Here is a 19,664-nt window from a genome sequence, read left to right on the forward strand (position 1 = left end):
TATTGTCTGAACCCATGCAATCTGTGATTTCAAATTAATTTAGATTTAGAATTAATACCTTTTTGTCCTTAAATCCACGATTTAAGGAGAATGTAAGGGTTGGCACCAGGCCGACGCCCCCTCCGGCCACCAGAGGGAGGCCTTGAATCAACCACACTATTAATCAGGCTTGATGCCCAACAGCTGGGCTAGATCTATATAAGCCCAGTGACCCAGTCACTCAGTGCTGGGTCTTTGCTAAAGTTTTGAGCCAAGCTCCTGGCTGGTAACTTTAGGTGTTGAGGTCTGTGAGCCCTTGTGTTACATCTCATTTCTTCCCTGCGAGGGTTTCGGCGTTTTTACACATCCCCTCTCCTCTCCAGCTGTCCCCTCTCGAGTCCGTCTCTCTCCCGAGGCTTCCCTTAGCCATTAAAGTTCCTCGTCATGTTCTGGTTTTGTTTGGGAAGTTTTAGTTTGGTTTTCCCCAGTGCATCGGGGTTGCCATTCTTCCCGTGGCATCCTTTGTTCTCCCTTTTTCCATGCTCAGCGTAGTGTTTAGATTTTCCCTTTGTTTTACCTGATCCAAGATCTAACTGTTCTGCACACGGGCCCACCATCATTAGAGTATAGTTGCTCATCCAGCAGGCTGTCTGTGTCATCAACTAGATGCCCTGGGTTTGAGCCCATCTTACAGAGAATTAATTCATTTTGTCCTAATATTTTATTCACAATTATGAAATAAACATTTCATGCATTTTTCATTTTTTAACTGTATGTATCTAAACAAAACAAAGTGTTCTTAAGATGTTTATTTTAAATAAGTATGAATGGTCATAGGAACATGTATTTGTTGCAATATCTGTCTTTTTCATTGGTATGGGTTAAAAAACACAACCACATTAGTTATTATTATTATTTTATTTAGAGTGATTCCTTAGAGTGATTGTGATACTGATACTACTCACAGATGTATCAGTATCACAATGCATCAAAATGAGCTGAAACCAAATGAGTGAAACAATCAAAAGCAGAGAATAAAGAGAATATTACAGCACATAGTATTGTTGTTGGACTCAAGGATCTTGAAAATTCAATTGTTGTTAGCAGTATCTATATTTAATCTTCCTTTAAATTGGCTTTTCAAATTTCATGAACTTCTGCCTTGTTATACAAAGCAATCACATTTTTACTGAATATCCACTTTGCAAATGTGTCAGTTTCTTTTAGAGGTCTGAGTGGCAAGACTAAAACTAACAAGTAGCCTATGGAACAACATAGATAAAAGTTCTGGTTAAAATTTTGGATAGAATAGAGTATTACTTCTTCTGTAAAGAATTTCATATTCCTTCATTCTCTGAAACTTTAATACCAATGTTTGCTTATAGACCAAGGAACCCTCAATCTGTTATCTTCTGCTAATTAAATTAATTTTACACTTCCGTGAATGCAAGATGAACACCGTTGTAACGGGAGTGAGGTGGGGGGCGAACACATGCAAAATACCAGCGACTTGGACTTGAGAATGAGCAGAATCCAGAACAGGGGAAGACATAGCGAAAATGATAAACTAGTAATTTATTTACATTGTCCTGTTTAATAACAAACACCAGGAACAAACCGAAAAGATAAAAGAGGCCAATTCAGGGTGAGGGTGAGCACTGGATAAATAAGGAGACTAAATATTGAAGGGGAAGCTACGGGATGACAAGGAAGCATAACACTCAAACAAACGGTAAAAAACAAGGAAGGGGAAAGAAACCTAAAGGGAGCAAAGCGACGAGAAAAGAGACTAAACTGCGATGTGGGATTATAGATCAGGAAAGAAACTTAGAAACACAGAAATAACGTACACAGAAATAACGTATAGCGGACATGTACCGACAAAGAAGACAACATGAACTAGAATATCAAGAGAGAACTTTAGGAAGCAAAGATAACAATAGTAAACGAAGAGAGTAATTTAATTTAAAACACCAAGAACGAGTATAGCGTAACCATAAGCGAGGCAGTCAGAACATCGAGAATACATAGAAATGAAATTAGAAATGACCAACAACCCTAAGCTGCAGTGACGCGGTTTAAATAATATACAAAGCTAACAAGACTAAACAAGGAGCAGGTGAAAGCAATGACGGGCGTTGAAAACAAACGAGGTGTAGAAAACGAAACTAAGAACTGGAACACACGGACGAGATCATGAAGCCAGAGAAGCAGGAGAAGCTCCGGTCCGCGAACATGACAACCGTTACAAAGTTCATTAAATGCCAATTTTTTCACAGCAAAATTTCATACCTTTCCTTGTAAAATGGGTGGCCCTTTTGTAAGGATTCTATAAGCTTTACTCTCAACAGCCAGAAAGTTACTGCCCCTCTCATATTCTCTACCTTCCTGCTTTCAAACCCTCTTTGAGTCTGAGCAACCTATACAGCTATCTATCTAGTAAAAGCCAAAGCTATCTAGCTATCAAGTAAAAGATGGAATGGTTATTCAAAGGACACACACATAGCTGTCCTGTTACAATTAAATGTTGATTTTAATGTTGGTACATGTGGATCAATATACCTTATTGATTATCTTGGGATAACAGACCTAAGTTTGATTTTATACATTTTCTAGATCAGATGGTCCTTCACACGTTAGAGCATCATAGTGACACCACATCTGCATCTTGTAGAATAACAAGTTAATTCTAAATGTATCAAAGCAGGCTTCACTGACCTTTGAAAGATATTAAATACTCATATGTTTATTTGACACAAATGACCATATTTTGCACAAATAAAAACTGGCATCCTAAACTAAATTCCTAATTTTTTCTTGATTGAAATTGTGTGAGGAGACTGTTACAGTTATATTGCACAACTCACATATACTAATAGAACATAATTAAAACATTAATAACAGGAGTATATTATTGTGATATAATTTATGCAAGTGCCACTATGTCACTATGTACATTTAAGTACTGTAAGCATATAGGTAGGAAACCTGAAGAAGAAGAGACAGACCTCCACAGATGAATTTCCTGAAAGGGACTCACTTGCCCTTTATCACTGTTTTTCTTCAACAGGACTTCTGCTTGTATGGGACAAAGTGACAAACACTTTCCACATTCACTGTGTGTCTTATGTTCTGATCTATAATTATTTGCTGTTGGTGGATGAAAGATAAATATCAGCAACATAATGAGAATGTTTATCAAGCACATGTATGCAACAAATATTTTTGCATGCATTGCCTAAATATGTGTGTAGTTTCACTGACTTGTACCGATTCACCATGGAGAGAATCCTGTACAGCTGCATCGCTTCCTGGTACAGTGGGCTCAACCACATGATCTCAACCACAGGAACTTACAAAGAGTGGTGAGGTCACGTGACCTCTTCACAGGCAAATGTAGTGGTTAGTGACATATTGCTCAAAAAGGACTAAGAGAAAACAATAAGCATATGCAAAATTTATTAAATACACATCACAATGCAATAAGGCCACTTGACTGAGAATTCATAGGACACCAGCTACTCAACTAGTACAAACTTCCAGGGACTGATAATAGGACCAAAGCAAAATACACATGTGAATTACTCCAAAGCCTCAAAACACTCCATGCTACCAAAGGGAAAGATGCCCTAATAGTGCTCAGCCATCATGTTCAGCATACACGAGGCCCCCACGACCCCCTCGTAGCACCATATCCACATGGTATCTACTGCTAGCGCCAACTTATAGCACGCACTTAAATGTGAACCCCTACTTGTAGGACCCTGCCTGCCGTTCAACACAGATACAGCAAGACAGGACCCTATCTGACACTTTACCTGCCAAACCTTGTAAAGCCTAATGGGTGTGTGCACATGACAAGGATTACCCGTCTGTGCATGAAACTTCACACATACTCATGTAGAAGAGATGTGTATGTTTCCTTTTAATTTAACATCACCATTTGTGAAAAATTGCATTCCTACATGCAGTGTTAGAGTCTTATCTAAGCATATCATCAAGTTTGCCTTTATAGTTGACTAAGTAATTTGCAGTATACCATAGCTGAAATATCATTCCTCTGGGACTCATCGTTCAACATGCAACGTAAAGTTCAGAGATAAAACAATAAACACAGGTACAAAGGCACATCGCAGTGCAGGATACAGGACAGTGCAAAAACACAGTACTGACTACATCATTACTGTAAACATCATTGGCAGCAACATGGCACACAGTGTGGTATACTGGTTTAATTAAAGAAAATATTCTATTATTAAGAGTCTGTGCAGTGTGGCTTGATTTACTGTATGCAGTGTACAGTAGCAGCAGAATGTTACTGAACAATAGTCCAGTGGGTGTCTGAGGAAAAAAGCTCTTAAACATTCTAGTGGAGATAGCTCGGATACTCCGGTGCCTTCTACCAGGTGATAGGGTGAATAGTCCATGGGAGGGGTGGGAGGGGTCCTCTACAATGCTGGTGGCTCTGCAGTGTTTAATGTATACTGACTACATTAATACTTATTGTATGGTATTGTTTATGTTGTTGAAAAACTCTAGCACTTATTGTTTATAGCACTTATCATTGTTTAAGATAGACCTTATGTATTTTGTACTTCTAGGTATCAGCATTCATCCCTGTATTCTACAGTATTCTAGTTAATTTGTATGTTTGATTCTAACCTACTGTACTGTACTAGGATATATTCGAGCAAATGACAAAGCACTTTTGTAAGTCGCTCTGGATAAGAGCGTCTGCTAAATGCCGTAAATGTAAATGTGCTATACCTACACAGCATGCTCTTATATGTTAGGAAAATGAAGTTTGGATCCAACACATTTGGCTCTACTAAGCAGATAATCAGATAATACTAAAAGACATGCTTAGCTCAATCATATATGCTGGAAATAAACTCTGCAAGGCAGCAGATCTCCTGGACTGGAGTTATATTTTCTAACTCCATAATGTTTGACACTGAAGACCATCTACAAAGGATTTGGTAAGTTTATTACACCATCCTGTGGTTAAAATGAGGATTTTCATAAGAATAATTTAAATATATTTGACTTTTCACATAAACAATACTGGCTTTTGAAATTCCCTGAATGCAGTTTCTAAGTGCTGATCGTGACCATTCACACATACCCAGACCCATGTGCTCTCTGACTTGCACTACTGAAGACACCGAAGTGCTATTTTTAACAAAGTGCAGCATTTGATTAGATACTGAGCTAGTTTGGAATATGAATAAAGCGGATAGCCAATGAGCTTAGCCAATGAGCATGTTTTTACCATTCGTGAGTGCATATCAAAAGAAGAACAGAACATTAATAATTTTGTGTTTGGGAAAATATATATATTTTGCATTAATTCAGTGCATTAATCCTCAAGCATTACATTTTTACTTTGCACTGCTTAAGTAAATTTGTTACAAGTTAAAAATCAAATAAACAAATAGGATATATATATATATATATATATATATATATATATATATATATATATATATATATATATATATATATATATATACACACACACACACACACTAATGTAGTTAATGCAGATTAAATTGTAATTTTAAGTGAATTAGAAAATATAAAACTAAAGCTTGAATAAATATTTTACTAAACCATGATAAGTGTAAGTTTGCTATCATAAGAGAAATTCATAATTACATTTTTGCAAGATTGTTTTATATTAATTAATTTATTTATTTGCTCTTTTGAACATAACAGCTGTATGTTTAGGGAGCACATAATGAGTGGACCAATAGACCTGTCATACAAACTCATAAATATACAGTACATGTTAAGAAATGTTTTGTCCTATAAAGGTTTATTTTTGGAATGATAATGGGTTTTTAATAGCAATAGTTTTTTTTATGATAGCAAACAAACATTTATGAAAGAAAGACATAAGTAAACAAATAGGCTACAATGATAAGTTATAATGATATAAAAGAATATTGAATTACAATTTTACATCAAAATGTATAGCGTACGACCAATGTGCAATATGTGAGCCATCACTTAAATGTTTCACACTTGGCTAGGCATATGGGTAAAAATCAAGCCAAAAACAAAACAGACTATAAAACATTTTGATGTTCATGGTTAGAGAAAATTAGAATAACAGAAAAATCTATTTATAAAAATGAAATTTAAATGTAAAAAGAAAATCCACAAAACATTCTGAATGAGCATGCACCTTGTACTGTTATCACCCTTTTAAAAATGATTATTCTTTTAATTGTACTATTTTGATTGTGGCTATTCAAAAATATTCAGCAAACAATCAAGTGACATTTACTACATGATGTAAACTGGATAGCCAAATTCCTACCCATTGGCAAAGTTAGGGTGTATAAGCCTAAATATCTCTTTAGTTCAGATCCTGGTCCCTCCTGTCCCCTAAAGCCACAAGCTAGACTTCAGAAAACCTTGAGTACAGCAACACCACAGGGAACTGAACAAAATATCCTGTAAAAACTATATTTACCATAGTTCTCGGTGAGTAAATGCCAAGCTAGCCATTGGGCAGCTTTGACACCAGTCGAGTCATTGATTGAAGATTTGGTTTGGTTTGGTAATCAAGCATTTTCCAGATTAGCTCCTCATCTCTGGGATGCTCCTCCTACAGGTCTGTCAGTCAAATTCTCTCTGCACAGTCAAAACAAATCTCAAAACATAAAATTTACCATGAACTTAATCTTACCTGCTCTCTACAACCCTGTTTCTATTTCTTGTTTGTCCTTAGGTATTCTCTGTTCTAGTATTAATGTAGCATCTCATGTATTATATTATTAAACACCCTTTAAAGACTCTTGGCAAGAAGTCACCAATAAATGCTTGTTTCCTTCTTGCTGCACCATCCCATGAAGCCCATCCAGGTTTATTAGGGGCCATTTAACATTACTGGCATGGGCCGCCATGGGCCCCACACAGAAAGCAGAAATGCTGGCTACCCTAGCAGCAGTAGCACAGGGCAAAGAGAGACACTTTGGAGTTTTCAGAAAGTGGGCACACCTCGATAAGATCATACAGCTGTACAATGGTGTAGAGCTTATTATGGTGCAGTACATCCTTGAGCAGCACCATGCAACATCTATTCACAGGCATCCGAACACACACATGCATACTTGTTCTCTTGCTTTCACACACACACACACCTACAGAACAGACATTCATATGTATATAGACATATCAGTATATTAGCACACACACTGACAGTCTCATCTTTTTCCCCTCATGCTCACTACCCCCATCACCCAGCAGTGTACATTCTACCCCCCATCACCCAGCAGTGAGTTTACATTCATTTATTTAGTTTAACTAGTTTTGTTGCTACTATTGTGACTATTTTACTTTTCTCTTCAAAAGCACAAAAGTAAGTAAATAAATACATTTTAAATGGTGCTCAGTGTTCAATTGCCCACCACCACATTCCAGCATTTATGAAGCAGAGCTATTTACATTTATGGTATTTAGCTGACGCTTTTATCCAAAGCGACTTACAATTATGACTGAGTGCAACTTGAGCAACTGAGGGCTAAAGGCTTTGCTCAGAGGCCCAACAGTGGCAACTGGTCAACCATCCCATGACAAGTCAAGGACCTTAACCATTGCGCTACCACTGGGTCCTGCACCATCTGTGAAAGAGAGAAAAAAAAAAACTCATTCTTTCCCCACAGTCATTTACCATCATAATCCTTTTAAAGAAGTCTGCAGGGCATTACTCAGACATCCCACACTACAGGCCTTCTCCAGTCACACCCTGTAGTCTTCCATCAGGCAGACACTTCACTGCTTAACCCTACACAGACTACTCTCATTAACTATAAAGCTTAACCCAATACAAACTACTGTCCTTAACCAATTACAATGATGTGTTTTGTGTGGTCTATAATTTCCCAGAGGCCAGAGAAAACATGGATCATGTTTTTCCGAGGAATTTCTATATTGTCCAGATTCCATTGGCATCTTATCACTTAGTATATAAAAGAACATTTTCACTACTGTTGTTGCCACATTTGTCACTAATGTTGTTAGAAACACTGACAAATTTACACATTTCCAAGATACAAAATAAAGAGCAAAAGTAAATTAGTGTTTAATAAAACCAGTTTCTTGCTTTATCTGGCATTTATGAAGCGGAGCTGTGATGTTCTACTGCTTACCGTTTTCTGACTTCTGTTTCAGTTCTGAATACATCACATCAGTGCCCTCCCTGGTCTTCTCTAACAGAGCACAACACACATGCATTAGCTTTCACCACAAAAAAACAAGGTATATATATTTCATACACAAGCCCATCGCCCCACCTGTTTGTTTTGGTTTCTTCTTGGGTTTCATTTTAATTTGAGCATAAGTCACATCACTGGGTCCTGCACCAGCATCTATTAAAGAGAAAACAAACTGCTTTCCCTCATTTTCATTCTAATTTCATAATCTTTTAAAGCTGCAACATGTAAATTAGTGGAATTACTGAGTCCAGAGGAGAAATAAATATGCTAAAGTATCTTTGTGCACCTGCAAGCTACATTGTAAAGCCTAAAATATTCCAAAGTCATAGCAGTCAGATCAGATTTGGTGGGAATTTTTTGGCCCATATCACATGCACATGCTGTACTGACAGTTTTGAGTGAGAAGAATGTTCAGCTTTGAGTGTGAGGAGTGAGAGGTTTGGCTGTGAGGAGTGAAAGGTTTTAGTGAGAGGTGTGAGAGGTTTGAGTGAGAGAAGTGAAAGATTTCAGTGAGAGTTTGTGAGAGGAGGAAGAAACAACACAATTACATCATCTCCCAAATGTTTCACAATGCAGACCACACATGCTGCCATCTGACCAAAAAGCAGATTTCCAGTGTTCTAGTTTGCATTGGCTGCGTTCTTTTGCCCAAGACTTTTGCCCTGCTAGAGATCAGTAAAGCATGTATTTCAGCTGAAATCTGTGGTTCTGTTAACTGGTGATTTATTAGGCTAATGACTTTAATATGATTGTCCTTTTCAGTAGAGGTACCTTCCTTTCCTGGGGTATTTGCATAGGAGCCAGTTTCATTGCAGCAATTGGTGGTTTTGGCAACTGCATTTATTTTTTTTTTTAAATTTTCAGAGGTTTTGCTATTTTCCTAACTCACTTTTTAGAGTAATTATGGTCTGACTTTGTCTTTGCTTAGTTCAGTGTAAGATTTTGACCAGATAAATCCCTTGGTATCTACTCTACCTTGCTAAATATTGTAGTAAAATTGTTGATATTGGTCTTTATTCCTTTGTTTTTGGGTTTTTTGCTTTAAACCTTTGAGTAAACCACAACACTTGACCCATACATAGCATCATCTGTTTAAAATAATAATAATAATAATAATAATAATAATAATAATAATAATAATAATAATAATAGGGTTCATAATTTAGGGTGGTAAAGCATGTATTTCAGCTGAAATATGTGGTTCTGTTAACTGGTGATTTATTAGTCTAATGATTTTAATATGCTTGTCCTTTTCAGTAGAGGTACCTTCCTTTCCTGGGGTATCTGCATAGGAGCCAGTTTCATTGCAGCAATTGGTGGTTTTGGCAACTGCATTTATTAAAAAAAAAATAAAAAACAACTTTTAGAGGTTTTGCTATTTTCCTAACTGACTAGCCATCACTTTTTAGAGTAATTATGGTTTGACTTTGTCTTTGCTTAGTTCAATGTAAGATTTTCGCCAAATAAATCCCTTTGTATCTACTCTACCTTGTATCTACTCTACCTTATATTTAAATATAAATAATTATCTCTGGTATTTAGACTAAGGACGGTTTTGGGAATTTATAGCATTTCTGTTACCTTTGTATTCTTATAAACTGTTGTATATGTATTTTACATATATAATTATGTGAAAATTACTATACAAAAGAGAAATATTTAATTTTTGGTAGGTGTGTACAAACAGATACTGTACATCAAGTATGACTGATACCGGCATCAAACAGACATTACTGCAAATAATCTGTCAACAATCATTAAATGAACTATAACCCTGGGTTACAGTTATTGATGGTGGTAAAAAAAACATGTATTAACATTATAGTAGTAATGTGAACCTTATAGCTCATAAAACAAGGGCAAATTCAAAACATCCAACAACTGATGGTATATTTGTATCTTTAAGTCTGCAAGAAACAATCTGTTAGTTTCTCTCCAACTCTCTCTCTCTTACACACACACATACACACACACACACACACACACACACACACACACACACACACACACACACACACACACACACACACACACACACACACAAGATTGTAGTAAAATTGTTAATATTGGTCTTTATTCCTTTGTTTTGGGTTTTTTTGCTTTAAACCTTTGAGTAAACCACAACACTTGACCCATACATAGCATCATCTGTTTAAAATAATAATAATAATAATAATAATAATAATAATAATAATAATAATAATAATAATAATAATAATAATAGAGTTCATAATTTAGGGTGATACTGAATGGAAAAAAGAGACAATGTTAAGTGTCCCTCCATTCAGTCTTGTGTTCTTTTAAAATAATTTGTATTAAGTGGTATGTACCTTTACTGTGAAGTTTCAACTTTTTCAGCTCTTTTTTAGAGAAAGTTCCATCAGTTGGGCCTGTTAATGTATTATCTGACATTAACATCAGATGTCAGATATTTAGAAGTCAGTTTAGATAAGCAGAAAAGCAAAAAGTCAGTGTTCTTACTGCGGATATGCAGAGTTCTTACTATTTCCTATGTGTTTTGTTTTATTATTCACAGCATATACATACGTGTCATTGTTGGATGAAGCAGTAAAATCATTACAAACATAAAAGGGCATCCATTAAAGTAGTACATTTATTTGAGGTGAACTCTACCTGTAATCCTGTTACCAACATTGGCATAAATCAGATCACCTCCTATTAAAGAGGAAAGAAGGCCGTGTAAATAAAAGTGTTCATTTGAACAAAAAGCTGGTGAGTTCAGTAGAAACAAACCAACCTGCTTGCAGCAGTGAGGTTCCTGCAAGAGAGCTCTCAGGCCCAGTCCAACTCTGCCTCTGGGCAGTGGTCTGGCTAGTGTTCTCCTGACGTCCAGTAGGGGGAGACCGAGATCCTGTACCTCCTCACACAGTAAAACAGTCGTAAAGTTAACAGGATCACTGCTAATTTTCATTTAACAGTTAATGGAAAAGGGATAAAAATACTTTTTATCCTGTAAATTGGCAATGTTTCTGACAGCAAGAGCACATCCACCATGGTGTACAGAAGTAACATGTCTTTATATAGCCTGTATATAATTGTCATATGCTACAGATAAATGGATGCTTTCAAACCTTTGTTCTTCTTGTAGCTCAGGAACAGGATAAGTATGATAATGAGCAACAAGATTAAACTGAATCCAACAGCTGGTCCAACTATTACACCACTGGATCCAGGACCTAAGTCTGTGGAAGCAAAGTGACACATATTAATTTACATTCAGAGCACTTTATGCTTACTGAAATAATGTAAAAGAAATCAAATCTCATGAAATTTATTTCTCACCTCTGACTGAGACCCAGCTCTGTGGTGATTCTCTTCTCTCTGGGTATTCACAGTAGTAGAGACCCTCATCTGATTTTGAGATGACAGGGATGGTTATCTGTCCTGTGGTCTGGTTCCAAAAGAGTGATCCATCTTTATAGAAGTAAGATATGAGGTTAGAAGATGTTTTGTTCAATAAACATCGTAGAGTCAGAGAATCTCCCTCAGTCACAGGATGTACAGGACTGTCTAGGATCACATCACCATCTGTGAAAGAGATGCAGAAAACACAAAATGTGGAAAATACACACAAGTATTTTCACATGCATGAAATATTATTCATCTAATTCTACAAACAAATATAGTAGAATTATTATATTCTATCACTAGTCCTATGTTTCCTGAGATAAAATGTACTGGAGACCCACCATGCACTGTGATGTTGACAGGTTTACTGCTCCCTAAAGACTTAGACTGACACCAGTACACTCCAGTGTGAGATGTGGAGAGAGAGCTGATGTTGCATGTAGATCTTGTAACTGATCCCTTGCCTGGTGGACAATTTGACAAACTCCTATTTTGTGTGTATTGCATGACTCTCCATGTAGTAGAGTTCCTCTGGTCCTCACAGCTCAGTGAGAGAGAGTGACCACTGAAGTGTTGAGTTCTGTTGGGAATGATGATCAGAGAGACTAGAGAAGACACACCTGCCAAATGAGACAAATCAAATGTTGCACAATACTGTTAAACTAATGCCACATACACGAACTGTTCACTGTACTATAGGAAAACTGATAGTTTAACTGATAGAAAATACTCAGACATTCATACTCTACAGTACTTTAAAATAACTAAATGATGGTTTTTCTGTATTTAACCACCTTACCCCTAAACAAACCCTGTACACACCGGAGCTCAGTTCTCATCTCTTCACACTCTCTATTCACTCTGAGCCTTTTTGCAGTGCTTAATTCTACAGCTTTTTCTTAACACTGTATTGTTAACTGCATTGTCTTCATACAGTGTAATGTTAACTGCATTGTCTTCATACAGTGTAATGTTAACTGTATTGTCTTCTTAACTCTATTGTCCCAGTGTAAAAGCAGCAGTCCTGCTCCCTCACTCATGCAGGTGCTGCCTCGTACATGATGTCACTTGCAGATCCTGCTTATTTCTGTAGCTGGAATTCAGTGAAGCCTCTCACACTGTCTATGTAGTTTATTAAGAGTGTGCAGATATCAGCCTTTGAGCCAAAACCAGCCTTGTGCCACCTCTGTTATCTGCATGTTGTTTATACTTTCAGCTGTATACAGTATCACTATCACAGAAACTCTCTTACCAGTAATGTTTACCCAGAGCGCATCACTGTAGTGTGTGTAGTAGACTGGATTTCCTCTGCCAGCTCTACACCAGTACTGGCCTCCATCAGAAAGCTTCACTGCACTGATGGTGTAGGAGCGTGTTGCAGTGTTGGTCTCATTCTCAGGGTTCTGTGTGTGTTTGGACCAGTGAAACCTCCATCCAGCAGACTGCTCCAGCTTACAGTACAGAGTCACTGGGTTTCCCATCAGTGCAGCTCCTTGAGGGCTAGATGTGAGTTCAGGTTTAGGTTTCACTGCTGATGGAAATGAAACAAATGGTTCAGGTCATAAACTGAGTTCACATGCTGCTTCCAGACGCTTTACCACAGTCATTATATTTCAGAGACACAATCTATTAGGATGTAACATCTCAGCCTAAGTGCTGATGCAGATCTGATCTCATGGTGACCTGAGGCTGACAGTAGAGATATTTAACTCAGACTGATGGACTGCAGCACTACTGCTGCCACTAACTCAAACAGAACAGCAGTGTATAAAGTCATGGAAGACACAGACTAAATATCTGGTGTCATCTGTAATCATACAATACCGGGATTAATAATAACTAAAGAGTTGAACACACTCACCTGATATAGTCAGCGTAACAGCATCACTGGTGTGGGAGTAGCGGGATCCTCCTGCCTCTGTTCCTCTACAGGTGAATTCACCTTCATGATAATCTTTAACACCACTGATATTGTACTCCTGTTCACTACTGACAGTTTTCTCTGAACCCTCTTTCTTCCAGCTGTACTGCCACCTAGAGACGCCTCTTCCCTGTATGTCACATCTGAGAGTGACAGTCTCCCCCACAAATACCTGTGGATCAGGCTTTATGGAGGCCACAGCTTTTGGTCTTGCTGTGGAAATATAATAATATATTTCTAATAAAACATTGCTTAAAATAGTAATACTTTGATGAAGCTGTTCACATGTCTATGTACTATAAATCTACTGGTATCACAAAACTAGAGCTGCTTTTTCTACTGTATCAAGTAGATGTGAGACAGCTACAACACCCAATACAATCAGTGTGAGGGCTCCACTGGTCTGTGAGTATTTTGGCTCTTACTGACTTTGTTTGCATACAGGAATTAGCACCTTCATGGAAGTAATAAATATTAGGGATTGGCTACTCCTCCTTATGTATATCATCGCTAAACTATTTGTACTGCTGATTAATATCAAATATGTGAGTGACCTCTGCTAGATCAGATGGCTGTACTTTCTTTTTAGCCTATGGTCTCACTTTCCAACATAATGAATACTTCTGCAACGTACACCGTATATCTAATGATTAATAACAATATTTAATTATAAATGTAACATCATATATTTTTCTAAATAATTTCAAAGCCAAAGTATAAGGAAAACAAAAAGGGAAAACTTACCTAATACTGTAATTTCAGCCACCTCACTGTAATGTGTGTGGTAGTTTCCCCTCTGTGCTCTGCAATAATACTTGAATCGTCCTACATAAGACATTATCCAACTTATTGTCTTGGAATGTTCATCTGTACTGGTCAGCGTTCCTGGTTGTCTATTGTATTTGTACCAGAGAAACTTCCATCCTACAGACGACTGTATATTACAGCTCAGTGTAACGATGTCTCCAGTGTAGACAGAGCTCTGAGGCTGCACCGTCACAGATGGTTTGGGTCTTACTGTTGATATAAAATGATGACTGTATCAGAGTCTCACACTACACAAGTAGAAGCCTTTACACCTTAAGATAGACTTTGTGTCTAATGGAGCACTTTGTTCAGTGAGATGAAATTGTCGCGATTGGCCCCTCCCTAGCATCCTGTCATCATAGTTACCGAGTCTCATGTCTTTGTTCGGTTTACTTCCCAGTTTTGTTTTCCATTCTGTTCTCTTCCTTTGCGTTGTTCTGTTGTAGCCTATTTCCATTTTTGTTTTCATATTGTTCCCTGTTACTATGTTTTCTCAGATTCCCGGTATTGGATCTCTGAACCTGGACTATTGTAACTACTCTGATTTTGGATTTGCCCCTAATAAATCTCACTCTTCTCAGCGAATGCGTCCGCCTCGTGATTGCTCTGTTACAGAAATGATGAATGTATCAGTTTCTTCATTTACAGCGCAAGTAGAAGCTTTATCGTCAGACGCTTTGTGTATAACACAGTATTTAGATTCAGTGTTTACTGAAAAAGTATAAAATATTTCTATTCCAAAGTTAATGCTTGCTGGGTGATATTGTTTTCCTACTTGATGTTTTATAAATGCTGAACCAACTCCTGCTTAGTGCACAATATACATGCACAGCCAATTACACAACTCTGTGCTTAAAATAAATAAATAAACAGACATCTATCACAGTATGAGACAAGTCCCAGTGGAACAGCAAGTGACAAAAATTAATAAACGGAGAGAAATTTACACTTGGTCGTTTCATGCATTTTGTGTCGGAATGGCCTAATTTTAGAAGTAAAATTTAATACTGATGAAAACACAACTGTAAATTAGTGCTATATCATATTGATCACAGCAGGTTTGAAAGTATAGATCCTTAGTCATTCTCAACACCTAAGTACTGAGTGCATGGTGAGGTGATCCTGAGGTTAATGAATATTGAAGAGATGATCACACTCACCTGATACAATCAGTCTAACAGCATCACTGGTGTGGGAGTAGCGGGATCCTCCTGCCTCTGTTCCTCTACAGGTGAATTCACCTTCATGATAATCTTTAACACCACCGATATTGTACTCCTGTTCACTACTGATAGTTTTCTCTGAACCCTCTTTCTTCCAGCTGTACTGCCACCTATAGACGCTGCTTCCCTGTATGTCACATCTGAGAGTGACAGTCTCCCCCACAAATACCTGTGGATCAGGCTTTATGGAGGCCACAGCTTTTGGTCTTGCTGTGGAAATATAATAATATATTTCTAATAAAACATTGCTTAAAATAGTAATACTTTGATGAAGCTGTTCACATGTCTATGTACTATAAATCTACTGGTATCACAAAACTAGAGCTGCTTTTTCTACTGTATCAAGTAGATGTGAGACAGCTACAACACCCAATACAATCAGTGTGAGGGCTCCACTGGTCTGTGAGTATTTTGGCTCTTACTGACTTTGTTTGCATACAGGAATTAGCACCTTCATGGAAGTAATAAATATTAGGGATTGGCTACTCCTCCTTATGTATATCATCGCTAAACTATTTGTACTGCTGATTAATATCAAATATGTGAGTGACCTCTGCTAGATCAGATGGCTGTACTTTCTTTTTAGCCTATGGTCTCACTTTCCAACATAATGAATACTTCTGCAACGTACACCGTATATCTAATGATTAATAACAATATTTAATTATAAATGTAACATCATATATTTTTCTAAATAATTTCAAAGCCAAAGTATAAGGAAAACAAAAAGGGAAAACTTACCTAATACTGTAATTTCAGCCACCTCACTGTAATGTGTGTGGTAGTTTCCCCTCTGTGCTCTGCAATAATACTTGAATCGTCCTACATAAGACATTATCCAACTTATTGTCTTGGAATGTTCATCTGTACTGGTCAGCGTTCCTGGTTGTCTATTGTATTTGTACCAGAGAAACTTCCATCCTACAGACGACTGTATATTACAGCTCAGTGTAACGATGTCTCCAGTGTAGACAGAGCTCTGAGGCTGCACCGTCACAGATGGTTTGGGTCTTACTGTTGATATAAAATGATGACTGTATCAGAGTCTCACACTACACAAGTAGAAGCCTTTACACCTTAAGATAGACTTTGTGTCTAATGGAGCACTTTGTTCAGTGAGATGAAATTGTCGCGATTGGCCCCTCCCTAGCATCCTGTCATCATAGTTACCGAGTCTCATGTCTTTGTTCGGTTTACTTCCCAGTTTTGTTTTCCATTCTGTTCTCTTCCTTTGCGTTGTTCTGTTGTAGCCTATTTCCATTTTTGTTTTCATATTGTTCCCTGTTACTATGTTTTCTCAGATTCCCGGTATTGGATCTCTGAACCTGGACTATTGTAACTACTCTGATTTTGGATTTGCCCCTAATAAATCTCACTCTTCTCAGCGAATGCGTCCGCCTCGTGATTGCTCTGTTACAGAAATGATGAATGTATCAGTTTCTTCATTTACAGCGCAAGTAGAAGCTTTATCGTCAGACGCTTTGTGTATAACACAGTATTTAGATTCAGTGTTTACTGAAAAAGTATAAAATATTTCTATTCCAAAGTTAATGCTTGCTGGGTGATATTGTTTTCCTACTTGATGTTTTATAAATGCTGAACCAACTCCTGCTTAGTGCACAATATACATGCACAGCCAATTACACAACTCTGTGCTTAAAATAAATAAATAAACAGACATCTATCACAGTATGAGACAAGTCCCAGTGGAACAGCAAGTGACAAAAATTAATAAACGGAGAGAAATTTACACTTGGTCGTTTCATGCATTTTGTGTCGGAATGGCCTAATTTTAGAAGTAAAATTTAATACTGATGAAAACACAACTGTAAATTAGTGCTATATCATATTGATCACAGCAGGTTTGAAAGTATAGATCCTTAGTCATTCTCAACACCTAAGTACTGAGTGCATGGTGAGGTGATCCTGAGGTTAATGAATATTGAAGAGATGATCACACTCACCTGATACAATCAGTCTAACAGCATCACTGGTGTGGGAGTAGCGGGATCCTCCTGCCTCTGTTCCTCTACAGGTGAATTCACCTTCATGATAATCTTTAACACCACCGATATTGTACTCCTGTTCACTACTGATAGTTTTCTCTGAACCCTCTTTCTTCCAGCTGTACTGCCACCTATAGACGCTGCTTCCCTGTATGTCACATCTGAGAGTGACAGTCTCCCCCACAAATACCTGTGGATCAGGCTTTATGGAGGCCACAGCTTTTGGTCTTGCTGTGGAAATATAATAATATATTTCTAATAAAACATTGCTTAAAATAGTAATACTTTGATGAAGCTGTTCACATGTCTATGTACTATAAATCTACTGGTATCACAAAACTAGAGCTGCTTTTTCTACTGTATCAAGTAGATGTGAGACAGCTACAACACCCAATACAATCAGTGTGAGGGCTCCACTGGTCTGTGAGTATTTTGGCTCTTACTGACTTTGTTTGCATACAGGAATTAGCACCTTCATGGAAGTAATAAATATTAGGGATTGGCTACTCCTCCTTATGTATATCATCGCTAAACTATTTGTACTGCTGATTAATATCAAATATGTGAGTGACCTCTGCTAGATCAGATGGCTGTACTTTCTTTTTAGCCTATGGTCTCACTTTCCAACATAATGAATACTTCTGCAACGTACACCGTATATCTAATGATTAATAACAATATTTAATTATAAATGTAACATCATATATTTTTCTAAATAATTTCAAAGCCAAAGTATAAGGAAAACAAAAAAAGGAAAACTTAACTAATACTGTAATTTCAGCCACCTCACTGTAATGTGTGTGGTAGTTTCCCCTCTGTGCTCTGCAATAATACTTGAATCGTCCTACATAAGACACTATCCAACTTATTGTCTTGGAATGTTCATCTTTTTCTACTGTATCAAGTAGATGTGAGACAGCTACAACACCCAATACAATCAGTGTGAGGGCTCCACTGGTCTGTGAGTATTTTGGCTCTTACTGACTTTGTTTGCATACAGGAATTAGCACCTTCATGGAAGTAATAAATATTAGGGATTGGCTACTCCTCCTTATGTATATCATCGCTAAACTATTTGTACTGCTGATTAATATCAAATATGTGAGTGACCTCTGCTAGATCAGATGGCTGTACTTTCTTTTTAGCCTATGGTCTCACTTTCCAACATAATGAATACTTCTGCAACGTACACCGTATATCTAATGATTAATAACAATATTTAATTATAAATGTAACATCATATATTTTTCTAAATAATTTCAAAGCCAAAGTATAAGGAAAACAAAAAAAGGAAAACTTACCTAATACTGTAATTTCAGCCACCTCACTGTAATGTGTGTGGTAGTTTCCCCTCTGTGCTCTGCAATAATACTTGAATCGTCCTACATAAGACACTATCCAACTTATTGTCTTGGAATGTTCATCTGTACTGGTCAGCGTTCCTGGTTGTCCATTGTATTTGTACCAGAGAAACTTCCATCCTACAGACGACTGTATATTACAGCTCAGTGTAACGATGTCTCCAGTGTAGACAGAGCTCTGAGGCTGCACCGTCACAGATGGTTTGGGTCTTACTGTTGATATAAAATGATGACTGTATCAGAGTCTCACACTACACAAGTAGAAGCCTTTACACCTTAAGATAGACTTTGTGTCTAATGGAGCACTTTGTTCAGTGAGATGAAATTGTCGCGATTGGCCCCTCCCTAGCATCCTGTCATCATGGTTACCGAGTCTCATGTCTTTGTTCGGTTTACTTCCCAGTTTTGTTTTCCATTCTGTTCTCTTCCTTTGCGTTGTTCTGTTGTAGCCTATTTCCATTTTTGTTTTCATATTGTTCCCTGTTACTATGTTTTCTCAGATTCCCGGTATTGGATCTCTGAACCTGGACTATTGTAACTACTCTGATTTTGGATTTGCCCCTAATAAATCTCACTCTTCTCAGCGAATGCGTCCGCCTCGTGATCGCTCTGTTACAGAAATGATGAATGTATCAGTTTCTTCATTTACAGCGCAAGTAGAAGCTTTATCGTCAGACGCTTTGTGTATAACACAGTATTTAGATTCAGTGTTTACTGAAAAAGTGTAAAATATTTGTATTCCAAAGTTAATGCTTGCTGGGTGATATTGTTTT

At 37.3% G+C, this 19,664-nt stretch overlaps 1 protein-coding gene across 5 annotated transcripts in view; it reads right to left on the reverse strand.

Moving 5' to 3' along the window:
* Nucleotides 1-7,517: 7,517 nt before the first annotated feature.
* The window catches only part of LOC113569016 (titin-like), a 74,117-nt gene continuing 61,970 nt past the window's right edge, over nucleotides 7,518-19,664 (reverse strand). For all 5 annotated transcript variants that reach the window (XM_035536586.1, XM_035536587.1, XM_035536585.1 and 2 more), the window contains 15 exons: nucleotides 18,832-19,104; nucleotides 17,489-17,761; nucleotides 16,266-16,538; nucleotides 15,462-15,734; nucleotides 14,239-14,511; nucleotides 13,435-13,527; nucleotides 12,826-13,104; nucleotides 11,915-12,193; nucleotides 11,508-11,753; nucleotides 11,297-11,407; nucleotides 10,963-11,085; nucleotides 10,839-10,880; nucleotides 8,283-8,357; nucleotides 8,139-8,198; nucleotides 7,518-7,610 (listed from right to left, as the gene is read on the reverse strand). In XM_035536586.1, the coding sequence (XP_035392479.1) occupies nucleotides 7,549-7,610; nucleotides 8,139-8,198; nucleotides 8,283-8,357; nucleotides 10,839-10,880; nucleotides 10,963-11,085; nucleotides 11,297-11,407; nucleotides 11,508-11,753; nucleotides 11,915-12,193; nucleotides 12,826-13,104; nucleotides 13,435-13,527; nucleotides 14,239-14,511; nucleotides 15,462-15,734; nucleotides 16,266-16,538; nucleotides 17,489-17,761; nucleotides 18,832-19,104 (2,735 nt within the window). In that variant the 3' untranslated portion in view covers nucleotides 7,518-7,548. The remainder of the gene's footprint in view (nucleotides 7,611-8,138; nucleotides 8,199-8,282; nucleotides 8,358-10,838; nucleotides 10,881-10,962; nucleotides 11,086-11,296; nucleotides 11,408-11,507; nucleotides 11,754-11,914; nucleotides 12,194-12,825; nucleotides 13,105-13,434; nucleotides 13,528-14,238; nucleotides 14,512-15,461; nucleotides 15,735-16,265; nucleotides 16,539-17,488; nucleotides 17,762-18,831; nucleotides 19,105-19,664) is intronic.

Source organism: Electrophorus electricus, chromosome 19 (assembly GCF_013358815.1).
Source record: "Electrophorus electricus isolate fEleEle1 chromosome 19, fEleEle1.pri, whole genome shotgun sequence".
Taxonomy (NCBI): Eukaryota; Metazoa; Chordata; class Actinopteri; order Gymnotiformes; family Gymnotidae; genus Electrophorus; species Electrophorus electricus.